This window comes from Enoplosus armatus, chromosome 1 (genome assembly GCF_043641665.1).
Source record: "Enoplosus armatus isolate fEnoArm2 chromosome 1, fEnoArm2.hap1, whole genome shotgun sequence".
Taxonomy (NCBI): Eukaryota; Metazoa; Chordata; class Actinopteri; order Centrarchiformes; family Enoplosidae; genus Enoplosus; species Enoplosus armatus.
The window spans coordinates 30445942-30459140 of NC_092180.1; the positions used below are offsets into that span (position 1 = coordinate 30445942).

Sequence of the window (13199 nt, forward strand, 5' to 3'; positions counted from 1 at the left end):
TGTTGATAAGAATAACCTTGCCATCAGTACCAGCTCTCTCTTTTTACTCAGCTCTTAGATGCCACACCTTGTGTCTGTGTGCGCGCAGGATCCTTTTCCCCCTTTTGACATTTCTCAAACTCCACACCAAAAACACCTTTACAAGAGAGACATGGTCAAAAAAAAAAAAAAAAAAAGAAGAAGCAGTTTTTATTTGGGTCAGTCAGAATGAGTTGATACAAGCACTTGACTTTTGGTCAGCTCAGGTTACCCTCCATGCCCCTGTACATCCATACATGCTCCTGAACAACCACCGCCTCTCATTAGCATTACACGGCCGCTAAGCAGTGAGCTTTACAATAATTAACACATCAAGACAATACCACATGACAAGAGGTCCCACTTGATCATTAAACATGTGAATTATTAGACATTACCACATGCAAACTGAAGTGCTGTTTTCGACAAACAAATCCTATCATAGGTTTAATGGGGAGTCATTGTCAATAATCTATATATAAAAAAAAAAAAAATGGGGGGGGGTTGCTTTCACATTGGTCTGTCATAGCATTATTCAGGTTGTTTGACAGAATGAGTGCATGTCAGTTTTTGTAAATGTGGGTTTTAAAAAGAAGAAAAGCATTTATGCTCCAACTCATTGTCTTATTGTGGCCCTGCATTTTCAACCTGTAGATTTCTGTTAACACAAAATCTGCTGGAAATTAACTGGAAACTAATGTTTTTATTTCACATGATGGCAGGTTGTTAGGGGGGGAAGGGGAGAAAAAAAAAAAAACCTCAGTAAACAAGTGCATACAAAAAAAAGATTAAGTGCCGACTGTCCAACCCCCCAGATCAGGCAATGTTGATTTTCTTTTTTTATTATCACAATTTTGTTTAGCTCAGTTCTCTTGAGGCTTTAAAAAAATCTCTTCTGGTCAATTGCGTACATCTTTCCTGCCGGAAGCTTCCGGAAAAATAAACTGTTGCCTCTGCTCATGTTGCCCTGGAACGAAGAGAAGAAACAAGTGTTCAGTAGTGGCTGGTGAACATGGAACCAAGGCAGGCATCTTGCACCGTCATGTTTTAGGGTTATTGTGACTCACTTCTGAATGACAAACTGCCAAAATACAGGGAGTAGGACCCAAACACAACACATCCCTGTGAACTTGTTTTTTCACTTTCTGACTCGCAACTGTGCTGATGCACATACATGTTACCATAATTATATAGACCACTTCCACGTTTTGCATTCCGTAACAGTTCATGATCAGCGGATGCATTTCAGCTTTGAATTCATTTTAATCATGCTATAAATCTACAAACTCCAGAGGTTGGCCTGCATTGCTTATTGGCTTCGAGCAAATTCTGGTGGGGTTCATTTGTGGTAACATTGTTTGCTTTCATACCAGTCCAAATGAAGCCGATGTTAACAGGTCAGAATTAGCAAAGGTCTGGCTTGTAGTGAACAGAAATTTCATTTAATTTGAATGCCTGAACTGACGGATACGCCTGTGGCTCTAGTATGTCTGTCCATGTTCACAAGTGGCATGTGTTCTTGATGGTGATCATGTTGCCCTTTATTATCATCCGTTTAGACATTTATTCTCCAAATCATTTGGCATCTTAATAAAAACGTGACCCTTATTATTACATGTAGCACTGTTACAACCCAACAGAGCATCTAACATAGTTTGCCTTGTGGTCCAGCAGAGGGCACTCTTCACATTCACTATCATGGCATGCCCTGACCGATCAGTAAACTAAGCTAATGAATAAAAACTGGCAAAGCTGCGCTGATTGGATGATGGAAACTTGACTTTTTGACAAAGCCCTAACATGTACTGCATATTGATGCTTTTTTTTGGCCCATCATAGATTTAAAGCTGACACAGGTGAACCAGCACTGCAGCATGTCAGACTTCAGAGCATTCAACGCTACATAACGTAAATAACGTAATGCACAGTGCATCGTGGATCCACGTGGTGGTTACTGATGACTAAACTGACGTGTATACAACACTCTGCGGTTCTTAGTGTGACCTATGCGTTTGTCACACAGGTGTTTGGAACGTGACGTATTTACCTCTCTGCTTAGATGCCTCCAGCAGTCCAGCCAGGTGGGATATACTGATGCATAGGGAGGCAGGCCTCCAGAGAGCCTATGAGGACAGCGGAAGCATGAGTGTGCTTGATGTAACACTTAAGAGGATTTACAAAACGGCAAAATAACCAGCCAACTCACCCGCAGTTATTCACAGCCATGAGGTTTGACACCAGGACGAAAGGGTATGTGAGCATGCTGGCGAAGAACTGGAAGAAAAGAGCGGAGAGAAATGCGATGAAAAAAAAAAACCCAACACGCTACAAAAGATCAGAACTGCTGATGGGGGTGGGGGTTGGGGGGGGTACCATGTTGGTCAGACTCACCCCTGTCACGGCCTGAGAGCAGTTCTTGATTTCTCCTGTGTGACTCATCTGTGCAGAAGACCAGATTAACAGCGTTATGGTCTGTATTTGAGCCTGGACCTGGACAGCTCAACACAAGCCCTCAGCATTGAGGGTCAGCGGTAAGGGTTAAAAGACATGCCAGTTCCAAGTAGTTCTTTCTATGTCGGACACACACCAGCGCTGTAGTGGTAAAGCCTACCATACGTTTGTAAACAGCATTTCTTTCAATTTACCCTCCGCTACAGCCCTGCACACTACCTGAGTAAATATTCCCTGACAGACACATTTCAGGGCACAGTCTGCTGTACAGAACACGGGACCCTGACTGGACCGAGCAGTGTAAAAAGACGCGACGTACCGAGTCATCAATGGCGTACGTATTGATGAGGTGAGCCAGCAGGTTGCAAATCCATAGAGACAGGACGTCACCGAGCAGGCGAGGTATCAGACCACTGCAGGAAGAGAACAATGTCATCTCTGATTAAAACATCTGTGGAATATGAGGAAACGTCTTCAGCACACTGGATATAAGATCACACCATTACACAGAACACTATGATAATCCAGTGTGACACTGAACCGCTTCCCATTCTCAGGCTGACTATGTATGTATAATGTCATGGAATCCAAGATGGCCGATGTTGGGGCTTATTAAAGGCTGACACTGTGTGGATAAACTGTACTGTGTACATTGTAAGCATACCGCTCCTAGGCAAACAATCTACTCATCATGGAAATACCCCCCCAAAAAACTGGTGTATTAAAAAAAAAAAAAAAGAAAGACAAGGAGAGTCAAACGTACGCAAAGAAGCCCAGTATGCCTTCTTCTCTGTAGACTGTGACGATGGAGTCGAACACCCCACTGAGAACAGAAGGAAAGGTTTGTTTTAGGCTTTTAACTACTTCTGTGGCTCTGCTCATTGAGGTTGGTGTCTAAAAACGGCGAAAAAGTTGTACCTGTATTTCGTTTCTCTCCCAATAAACTGGACCATACATCGCAAAGTAATCACTGCAAAACAAGTTGGGGGGGGGGGAAATACTTGACATGCTGACAGGTGTCTCCCCACACAGATTTGCCAGACCCTCAAAATATATCCCAGCCACTTTCGAAAAAAAGTCTCTACTACAACCTCCAGAAGTATCATGTGCGTAATGTTGTAGTCAAAGACCGTTAAAGCCTGACGTACCGTGAAAGGGATGTGTGACAATGGTGGCACAGGAACGAGCTACCATCTCTTTGGTTGTCTGTGGAAACGGACAGAAAACAATCAAGGTTCGAGGTACATTTATTACTCACAGACTCCAGTCGTGTCCGTGTCTTAGGGGGAAATAAAAATAACACAACAATTTTCTTACCCTCGCTGACCACTGTCGAAACTGATGGGGTGTAGATTTATTATATGAATAGTAATTCCGCAACATTTCTCACCCTGCCTTGACTCAGAAACTCATCTTGTTGGAAAAGCTGCCATGTTTTGAGTAAATAGCCGAGCGGTTAGAACATCCGTAGAAACACAGAAGGTGTCCAATATATTCAAGGATGAAAATTAAAAATTAAAACAAAGTAACAGACACTTCCGAGTTTGCTCTTATTTGGTGTGTTTGGGGCGTCTCACCTCATTAACAACGTGCTGTAGGGAGCCCTCCACAGCCTTCTGCTGACCGCCCAGTACCTGCATGACAGAGACAAACCTCAGCATCAGCAGTCTTTAAAGAAAGTTTGGGCCATTTCATGCCTTTAATAGGAAGACAGAGTACTCAGATGACCTGACACAACAACAACAAAGGTCTGCAGCCAGACTCGACTGTGGTATATCAGGGCCCAGAAAGTATTCTCTGATGTATGTCCTGAATCTAATCGCCTCTAGGAGGTGGATTTGGGATTCCTTCGCACAGCTTAAAAGGGTCAATGGCAAATGTGCATCCCATCCTGCTGATATCTAATTAGCAATAGTAAATGGAACGTGTGTGAAAAAGACTCTTACCTGAGGTGTGCCTTGTTCCTGACATTTCTGTAAGAAAGCAGAGGTTAACATTATAAAACCGCCCATGTGAATGAAGACTTGGTGAGTTACATTTACATCCTGGCTGGCAAAGAAATTTAAATCAATGCCATATCCAATCATTTATAACCTTGTTACAGGCGCAGGCGCTCACGTGCATCCTGGATGATCAGACATCTGTGCTTAACTGCACAGAAGTCCAGATGTTTAAAAAATGCACCTGATGGCCATTTCAGACACACAGTGCTGCACTCGCGCTCTGCCCGGCGCAGTGAAAAGCCGCCGTGGCGCGGTGCGAGCCTTTGGAAACGAAGAGTTTCAGAGCCGGCAGTGGTGCTGTTGTTGTCTGAAAGGGGCCTTAAGTCTGTTAAGTGTAAACAAGCAAGCAACACCCACACAGAGTCTATTCCCCTCCCAAAGAATGTAGCCCACTACGCGTACTCAATATTCTCGCGCAAACTTTTCATTGGAAGCACTACAGTGATAAATGATTACAGCCCAACCAATGGCACTTTTTTTTTTTTTTTGAGGCCATTAACAATATTGATACTTTCTTATTATGGTTAATTAATTAGCAACTATTTTGATCATGTGAGGATCTGTAGCTTTTCTAAGTTTTATATAATTGGAAACGTTTGAAGACGCCACCTTGAACTCTGGGAAATGATACCAGGCACTTTTTCACAGTTTTCTGACACGTTATAGAATAAATGATTAATTCATAGATAATGAAAGTAACAATTGGTTTCGGGAAAAAGTTTTTGAAAAGTTCTCAAGGATATATTCACGGATATGTTATTTCACATAAACACATAACAACAATCATTTTGTATGAGGATCCCATAGATTTCTGTTGTTAAAAAAACATCTGACCTAGACCTGTACTGAACGAGACATTTTACAGTTGACGAATGAAGCTCATCAGTGCCCCCTGCTGAGAAACTATGTAACTGAGATAATCTTTCTAAACACGCCGAACAGGGCTTTCCATACTGACACTTCATTATCGAGTGACATATACACTGAAACAATATATATTTGTGATAAGCTAAAACTGTCTGGGCAGGTTAAACTGGTAGAAATCTGAGCACAAATGTCCTGAAGCTAATTAGTTTTGCCATCATATAGAGTATTTCCATGCAAATGGCAAAGCAAAGCAGGGGTTTTCATATTTAATTCTCTATGATTGTGAAAGAAAAAAAAAAGGTTTTTGTTGTCTGAAAAATGAACTGATTTAAATTTCCAGATGGCTATTTGGAACTAATTTCCAGCATTTCTCCATAACTTGAGCAGAGGGCACAATGGTGGCCCAACAACAAGCAAAATTGAATTACACAGTGTTTAGGAAAATGCTTTCAGGACGATACTAATCGCACTACACCTCCATACAAGTCTATGATTACATCCTTACTTTGATCTGAAGAACAAGCAGTAGGTGTGATGTACACTTGAGCTATTCGGGCCTACCTGAACAACTTTGCTGTGCACAACAGTGCCGATGGTGCCAGCACAGAGCCTTGGACCAAGCCCTTTGAAGAGACCTGCTTTTCCATCAATCTTGATGATGTGTTTTGCTGAAACATTCAGAGAAAAAAAAAAACAGTATGAGGTTTACAGAAAGTAGATAACAAGATGTATTTCAGACAGTATTTCAGACTTTTACAGATGTTTGTCGACTGGCACATTGTTGATACTAGAGTAAAAAACACAAGTTGACCAAACTTTAAATGTGGCCCATTGGTTTCAGGTCATTTTGGTACACTAACAAAATCAACCTGCTGAGCCTTGAAACTTGCTCAACATGGCTAATGCAGCATAATCAAAACACATGTCTGCACTGGTATCGCCCCGATCTCAGCGCTGTAAAAGTTGACAAAGTTGTGCATCCCTCCTAACTACAATGTTTTTGGTCAGAAACGTGGTGGAGTCTATCCAATCAGGACTACTTGTAGGCTGCAGGATACCTGTCCTGCTAACCAATCCAATGTGGAACGTACATCTCCACCACCACAGAAATGGTTCCCGAGGATAAAAGATTATCTATGATCAAAATCATAATGGGCGGATGTGTGTTCTGGCAGGCAAAGGGCTGAGTTTTAAAAAAGGTGGGTGTATCGCCCGAACATTTCATTTCAATATTACAATAGCTAAAACATGGCTGCAGGTAAGCGGATAGTTTGACCCCTACTAGCGCTGTGGAGCCATGCAGACAAACATGCAGGCGGCAGGTTCGTTTCGCACTAGTCCACTGATCAACAGGGGGTGACAGTAACACGCTAAGACATCAAGCAGTGTGCCAACAAAGGCATGGAAGAAGTAGACTGTGAGCAAGTAAATATGCAGACTGGGAGGACAAAAACGCTTTCAACAGGTCTTATTAGACCTCAGGGACACAACTTAAGACCTTTTGGTGAGGAACACTTAACTGTAAATATCACTGTGTTTACAAGAAAACTCCACGGGGCAACCTTTAAGAGAGATCACAGCTCAAGAGAATCGCCTGGATATTTGTCATTACTGTTGGAAGTACAAAGACATGTTTACCTTTAGGAGCCTCATATTCCTACTGACACATCACTCACATTCCCAACAAAGCATCAGAAATTAGTATTAGTCGTATGTGCATGAAGCAACCCAACTGCAGGTGCCTCATTCTGATATCATAGCATCTCCATAACACTGCCAACACAGCTTAAGGCAGATATTACATTAAAAGTACAGCAGCACAAGGTTCACTAGCCATAGAGAGACACACCACCTCGTTCTGCCTTCATAAAGAGCCCTCTGATAAACGTGCCAGATTCCCGTCAGACTCACCATAAGCAAACAGTCCGGGCAGCTGGTAGACTTGTCTGCCAAACAGGTTCCTGCCCAGGGTGGGGGGGAGCGGCTCGTGTCCCACCTAACAACACAGAAATGGCGAATTGATGAGCAATATGCGCTGCAACTGCCCAGCTGTGTGCACTTTTATTACGCCTGAGCAGCGCAAAACGCTCCTCTGAGAGCACTTCCTGGTGTCGTTTTGACGCATTTAGTCAACTTGTTGCCATCTTTGCCTCAATGTTTCGTTTCACTTTGTCCCTTGAATTCGTTTTAGTCTTCACGGGACACACAGAAACGTTTCGCCGAGCGCCAAATGTTTGCTGCTTTGTCTTTAAAAAAAAAAAAAAAAAAGAACTTTGGCCGCAGAGCTACAATAAGTTGGCTGACTGATTAACGGTGACTTTAGCTACTTAGCAGCCGCTAGTGTTAGCTTACGAGCTGTGTTAGTGGGCCAAAGGGCGCCGGCCAGTAAATGACACCGTAGGATACTGTACGGTCGTTAATGTTACAAAAGTGTTATCTAAAGATACATGACAGACAGCGAGCTAACAGTGCCGTCTGCTGTGAAACAAACTGTACAAACAACGAGCGCGTTAGCGCAAAGAAACGACAGCTCGTCCATGACCTTTCACTGTTAGCCACGGAGTGCGAGTCTTCCAGGAGTGGGAACTGGACATCACTTCGTCACTTCGGGGAAATTGGTCTAAAATGCCGCGCAACGGAGGCTGTAACGTTTGGCAGCAGAATAGAGCTGCTCGGCTGACAGCTACCTAGCTGTTCTCTCCAGCCATTCAATGTATCGCGACCTAACGCGCCTTAGCTTGTTAAAATACATAACGTGTGTGTGTGTGTGTGTGTGTCTGGGAGTATGACTCGGGAGGATTAAGTATTCTTGTGCACTCTGCATACAGAAAATCACCGAAGCAGCACTACATTTCAATATAGTTTGCACTTTCACACACCTCGCTTCCGCCCACTACAGAGTATTTTGGAAACAGAAGGTCATAGGGACAACATACGGAGCAAGAATGTAGTTGCTATTGTTAGCGGAGCGTTTACTGCTATGTGTATTAGATGTATGCTGAATCAAAGAGTCCATGACGATGATTCCTGAAAGTGTTTAAGTCGTGTTTTACGCTGAGCGTTCATTTACTGATAAGCGAGACAGCAGTAAAACGGCGCTATTTTCAATGGAGTTTGACAGCTTCCTCTTCATGCTACTACCTAGTAATACTGTGTTTACAAAGGCTAGCAAACAGTGACTAAAGCGGCTCCTGGACCAGTAACATCTTCCCAGCGTCTGCGCGAACACTTGCCCCTCTTACCTGGATCAGGACTTTAATGTACATCAGAGGGTGGGAGAGGACGGTGAGCCCTGATCCCAGCAATACTTGGCCACACGTGTCCGCCATCTTTGGAGAGACAAGGGGAGACAGGAAGTTCTTCTCTTTCGTCTTGCGTCAGAGGAGCCGATAGCGCCCATATTTTATCTCATTATGGCGGTACCGCCATCTAGTGTGTGAAGACGGCATGGACGCTTTACTTGACCTCACTGACAGAATTCAAAATGCAAAATCACAACAATAACACAACATAAAAGTGCAGGGATACTTCTAAATAACAATGCCGACTGAAAATTCCAAATGAATGATTTCAGATAAATACCCCCCCCCCCCAAAAAAAAACAATACATAATCTCATAGGTCATATAATTTTGTCCAATTTTGGCTTCAAAAATAAAATATGGCATTGAAAACAAAACCTGAACTGCAAAACTGAAAAAAACAACAACAACACAGGCTTGAAGGCAATACACAATTCGATGATAAAAACAATTAAAACATTCCAATAAAGGAAGATATGTTGATAGATAAATTAAGATAATTCAAATGTAAAATAAAATACAAAACAAAGCAATTCTGAGAGGTAATATGGTCATTTTCCAGTAAGGGCTTCACAGATAAAAAGATACCAGTGAGTATCACGTCTCTCTTGGAGAAGACCACCCAACCCTATCATATACATCGAGAGACATTCCCGGTAATAAATCCAGACGTTTAAGAGCTGAAGAGGACGTATGCCATGCGATAAACCACATCACCCCAAGAATGACTGCCTCAACAACACTTTTCCTACAAAACATAGGAAAGATGATTTTATTTCTGCAGAAATAGCCAACCTTTATTCCTGAGTCGGCACACAAGATTATCCATGTGAAATTTGAACGTGAGTTTTTCATCAATTCAGATGTTGAGATATGTGTATCCTGACTCTCTCAATCATAAGTGCGTGCGTAGTAGAAATATTAAGATCCTTATAGACTAAAGCCCTGGCTGTGGAAAATAGCATGAACTTCTTGATCAGCATTCATTACAAGGTCTTTAAGAGAATCTTGTAGAATGTTATTTCCACAATAGTGACCTGTGCCCTGCTCTAAATCTAGACTGAAATGGGCTCAAGATGCAAGCTCTGGATACCTTCAATTGATAATTTACTTAATGTGGCTCCCCCCATTCAGTGTATAACCTACGATTGCTTTCTGCTAGCCAAGAGCGATGCAAGGCAGGGGTGGACGACCGACTGTAACCTAAGGTAACACTAGCTGTAACAGCATGGATCTGCCGTTGGTTGCTTCGTAATGTTAGCTGATGACGTTACTCGCAAGTAAGCTAGTTTGTATTGCGGAGCCAATGGTCCAAATAAAACAAAGGAACCTTACAGACAGTAACTCTAAACATTACAGATAGTAACGCTAAATATGATTGTAAGTCATCAGTGTACGTCATCAAAACCAATGACGTTTGGAAATCTTCATATAGAACCTTTAAAGAGGACCTATTATGCTTTTCCTTATTTTCTGTCATATGCATATAATGTTACAATGTCGGATGTTCATATTAAACGTTGCCAAAGCTGCCAAATAGTGAGGTAAATGTATCCATGTGAGCCAAAAAGCTCAGGCTTCAGACTGCTCTGAACGCTCTGTTTCAGTTTTTTCAACCGCCATGCCCATCTGACATCAGATAGACATCAGATGTCCTTATATGGTATCTCTGCTCCAGGCACAGATGACATGGTTATGTTTATGTCAACGTTCCTCGGTAACATTAGGTTTAGAGTTTGCCTGCTGGCTACATGTCCTACTGTTTGCTTCCAACTGCTTGTTGCGTGGAATTAGGGCAGAATATGCAAAGTTAACTTGTGAGAAAACAAACAAGGATGTGATGAGAGGCCGTGTTTCAGCAAGAAGTGACTTTATTGTACGATCATTGGCTGCCGAGCTGATGAGTTCAGGTGTGCGGCTTCTGTTGTTCAGCGAGCACGGGGAGACAATCTTCCCCCCTCTGATCTGTCAGTCAGCACATCCGGACCGGCCTCCTCTGTAACAGTGAACAGCATAGAGGTGGATTAGGGACAAACTGAGTGTACCAACTGCACGCATGAGTGTGTGTGTGTACAGCATATATCCGTAATGTGCTCGCGTGGACACTCACAGCACTTGTAGAGCGTGTTGAGCCTGGCGATGTCATTGCGGCTCATCTCCTTAGCGTTGCCAAAGGACACATTGGAGTTAGGGATGGGGACCATGGTGGGCTGGTTGTTCTTGGAGAAGGCGGTCCTGCAGCAGGACACGGAGAAGTTAGACTGAACCACAACACACACACACACACGTATGATGACACACAGCAGGCACGAAGTTAAGCCAGTTATTCTCACCTGTGGTACTGCATGACAGAGTTGTAATCATAGGAAGTGCCCTGGTTGAGGGTGGCAATCTTCCTGAAGTTGTGCTCCATTCCTAAAAAAGACACATGAATGAAGTTAACATTTGTTTGCTTATAATTCACTTTGACTCGGAAAAGAGTGCAACTGCTGGAGAACGATCCCAACGAGCTGCAGAGCTGCATGGTTTGGTACTGATGCGTTTATATTCAGGAAACAAGCTTCTGTTTCATGTAGGATCGGTGTTTTGCCAAAGTTGTGATGGCCGTGTGATGTTCAGCCTCTTTTTGTCCACTAGGAGGCACCAGGGAGCCACCATACAACAATCCCACAATAACAATGCTAACCGAGGTATTATATTTATCATGTTCACCATCGTAGTTTAGTGTATTAGCCTGAATCCCATCATTTGTATGGCTATAGGGTTGTATCATCAGTATATTAGTTCACAGAGTTCAGCCATGAAATAAATAATTAGGCGTTGAAGGGAAAACGAATCTATTTGAATGTACTGTCTGCTGTGTACTTGGTTCCCATTGTGAATAAGAAACAGCTCCATTACCAGACTGAACATTCTGCAGCAGGACTCTGATGTGGTTGTCCCTGTCAGAGCGGGTCTGTTCATGGTTGAATCCCAGAGCGTGGAGCAGCTCATGCTGGACGGTGCCATGGTAAAGGCATCCGCGACGGGCCAGAGACACCACCTGCTTGCCACCACGACGGCCAACGTAGGAGTAGCAGCTGGACAGGATCGGAGATGAGTTGAAGTGAACCGTGAAGTCTGAGAAAAGCTTTCAACTCAAAGGGTTGATTAATACCACTTTCTTACCCATTCTGGGACTCAATGCTCAGCCAGTCGCGGTCGCTGCTCCTGCTGGGCCTGAAGCGGATGCAGGAGAAGGAAGAGAAGGACTCCAGTCCACGGGTGATGATGGCCTTCTCACGGGAGGCTGGCAGGACGACACCGCACAATGTTTAGCTTTTTACCATCCCACAGCGCAAGAGGAACAGCCAACGAACGATCAGTCACACAGCTACGTCTGTCTTAAGGTTTGTTAACAGTTCTGATTCCGATACATGAACAGTTAGACCTCTGCTCAGTCTCACTCTCACACCTTTTGTCCAAACCTACTGAAACCTACTGTATGAAGACAGTCCCCACCCCCCCAGGCCTCTGTCTGACACTTACAGAAGTGACTGGCGATGTAATAAGGAATGTAGACCTTCCCATCGGTCCACCTGCCCCACATGCAGCCTCGGCTGGTGCAGGGGTCGGCGTTTTTCTCGGCCTCGCTGTCGATGGCGATGTCTCCTCCGGTCAGGATGGGATCATCGGCGGAACGGACTGAAACGCATCACGCAGCTACTTAAAAACATGCCGAAGTGCTACTAATAGAAGAAGAAAATGAGTTGAAACATCAGCGGCAGCCTTGAGGAACACGGTGACCGCTGCTGCTCGCACTCACTCAGATTGCTGTTGGCTCTCTCCAGAAGTTCAGAGACAGAAAGCTCCCCTGAGTCCACCTCTGCAGTGTCCTCTGCTCAGGGACACCGACAGCAACAACACAATTTAACTTTGCATACAAATACACTGAGCATGTCAATGCTATGGGTGTGATCATCAGAATAGATGACATACCTGCCTGCAGGATCAGCGTGGAATTAGGGCAGAAAAAAACAAACGTATTAGAAATAGATAGAACAACTAAAAGTTCACACAATCTTTCAGCCAAACAATCAGACTAAGTGGCAGAAAGAACAGGTTCAGAGACACACTCTCAGCATCACACAACCTAAAGCTTTGTAGGGAAAGTCAGCTGTGTCACCCAAACGGTCAAATCATCCTCTGTGAGAAATGATCCAAATAGAACCACAAAAGAGTGAAAACTGGTGCTTAAAAGCTCGACTGAGGTGTGAATAAATGCTCCAACAGAATCTTTGAGATGACTTCATATGAGAGCATCAAGTTTGAGGTTAAACATGCATTTGATAACATCTAGAGGTGTTGTGACGCAACGGGACGCGGATCACCGCTCGCCTTACACTATGATCCTACCTCATTGTCGGCCCGACAACAGGCGGACAGCAGCAGCAGCAGCACAGCCAGAGCTGAGAACCTGAAAACAGACGTGCGAGCCATCCCAGCAGACCTGCAGGACACAGACGGGAGGCAGGTACATGTGTGACGGCTGCATCTTTGCACACGCTGAGAGAAAGTGC

The 13199-nt window shown here is 43.8% G+C and overlaps 2 protein-coding genes across 4 annotated transcripts; both read right to left on the minus strand.

Annotated features, from left to right (window-relative positions):
* Positions 1 to 172: 172 nt before the first annotated feature.
* Positions 173 to 8677, minus strand: mtch2 (mitochondrial carrier homolog 2). Of its 3 annotated transcripts, none has more exons than XM_070922696.1 (13): positions 8582 to 8677; positions 7251 to 7335; positions 5901 to 6007; positions 4416 to 4442; positions 4047 to 4103; positions 3618 to 3675; positions 3388 to 3439; positions 3233 to 3292; positions 2789 to 2882; positions 2410 to 2457; positions 2225 to 2292; positions 2066 to 2141; positions 173 to 985 (listed from the first exon to the last, which is right to left on the minus strand). In XM_070922696.1, the coding sequence occupies exons 1-13, from the start codon at positions 8666 to 8668 to the stop codon at positions 899 to 901; spliced, it is 906 nt and encodes a 301-aa protein (XP_070778797.1). In that variant the 5' UTR covers positions 8669 to 8677; the 3' UTR covers positions 173 to 898. The 3 variants fall into 3 exon arrangements, with proteins under 3 accessions (XP_070778797.1, XP_070778882.1, XP_070778957.1); XM_070922781.1 differs by having other exon boundaries at positions 4410 to 4442; XM_070922856.1 differs by lacking the exon at positions 4416 to 4442.
* A 1848-nt stretch (positions 8678 to 10525) lies between these two features.
* LOC139287433 (hatching enzyme 1.2-like) lies at positions 10526 to 13119 on the minus strand. The gene is made up of 9 exons (XM_070908459.1): positions 13036 to 13119; positions 12619 to 12622; positions 12446 to 12517; positions 12169 to 12324; positions 11809 to 11929; positions 11542 to 11720; positions 10974 to 11055; positions 10751 to 10875; positions 10526 to 10636 (listed from the first exon to the last, which is right to left on the minus strand). Coding segments are annotated over exons 1-9 (825 nt in total). The 3' UTR covers positions 10526 to 10634.
* Positions 13120 to 13199: the final 80 nt, after the last annotated feature.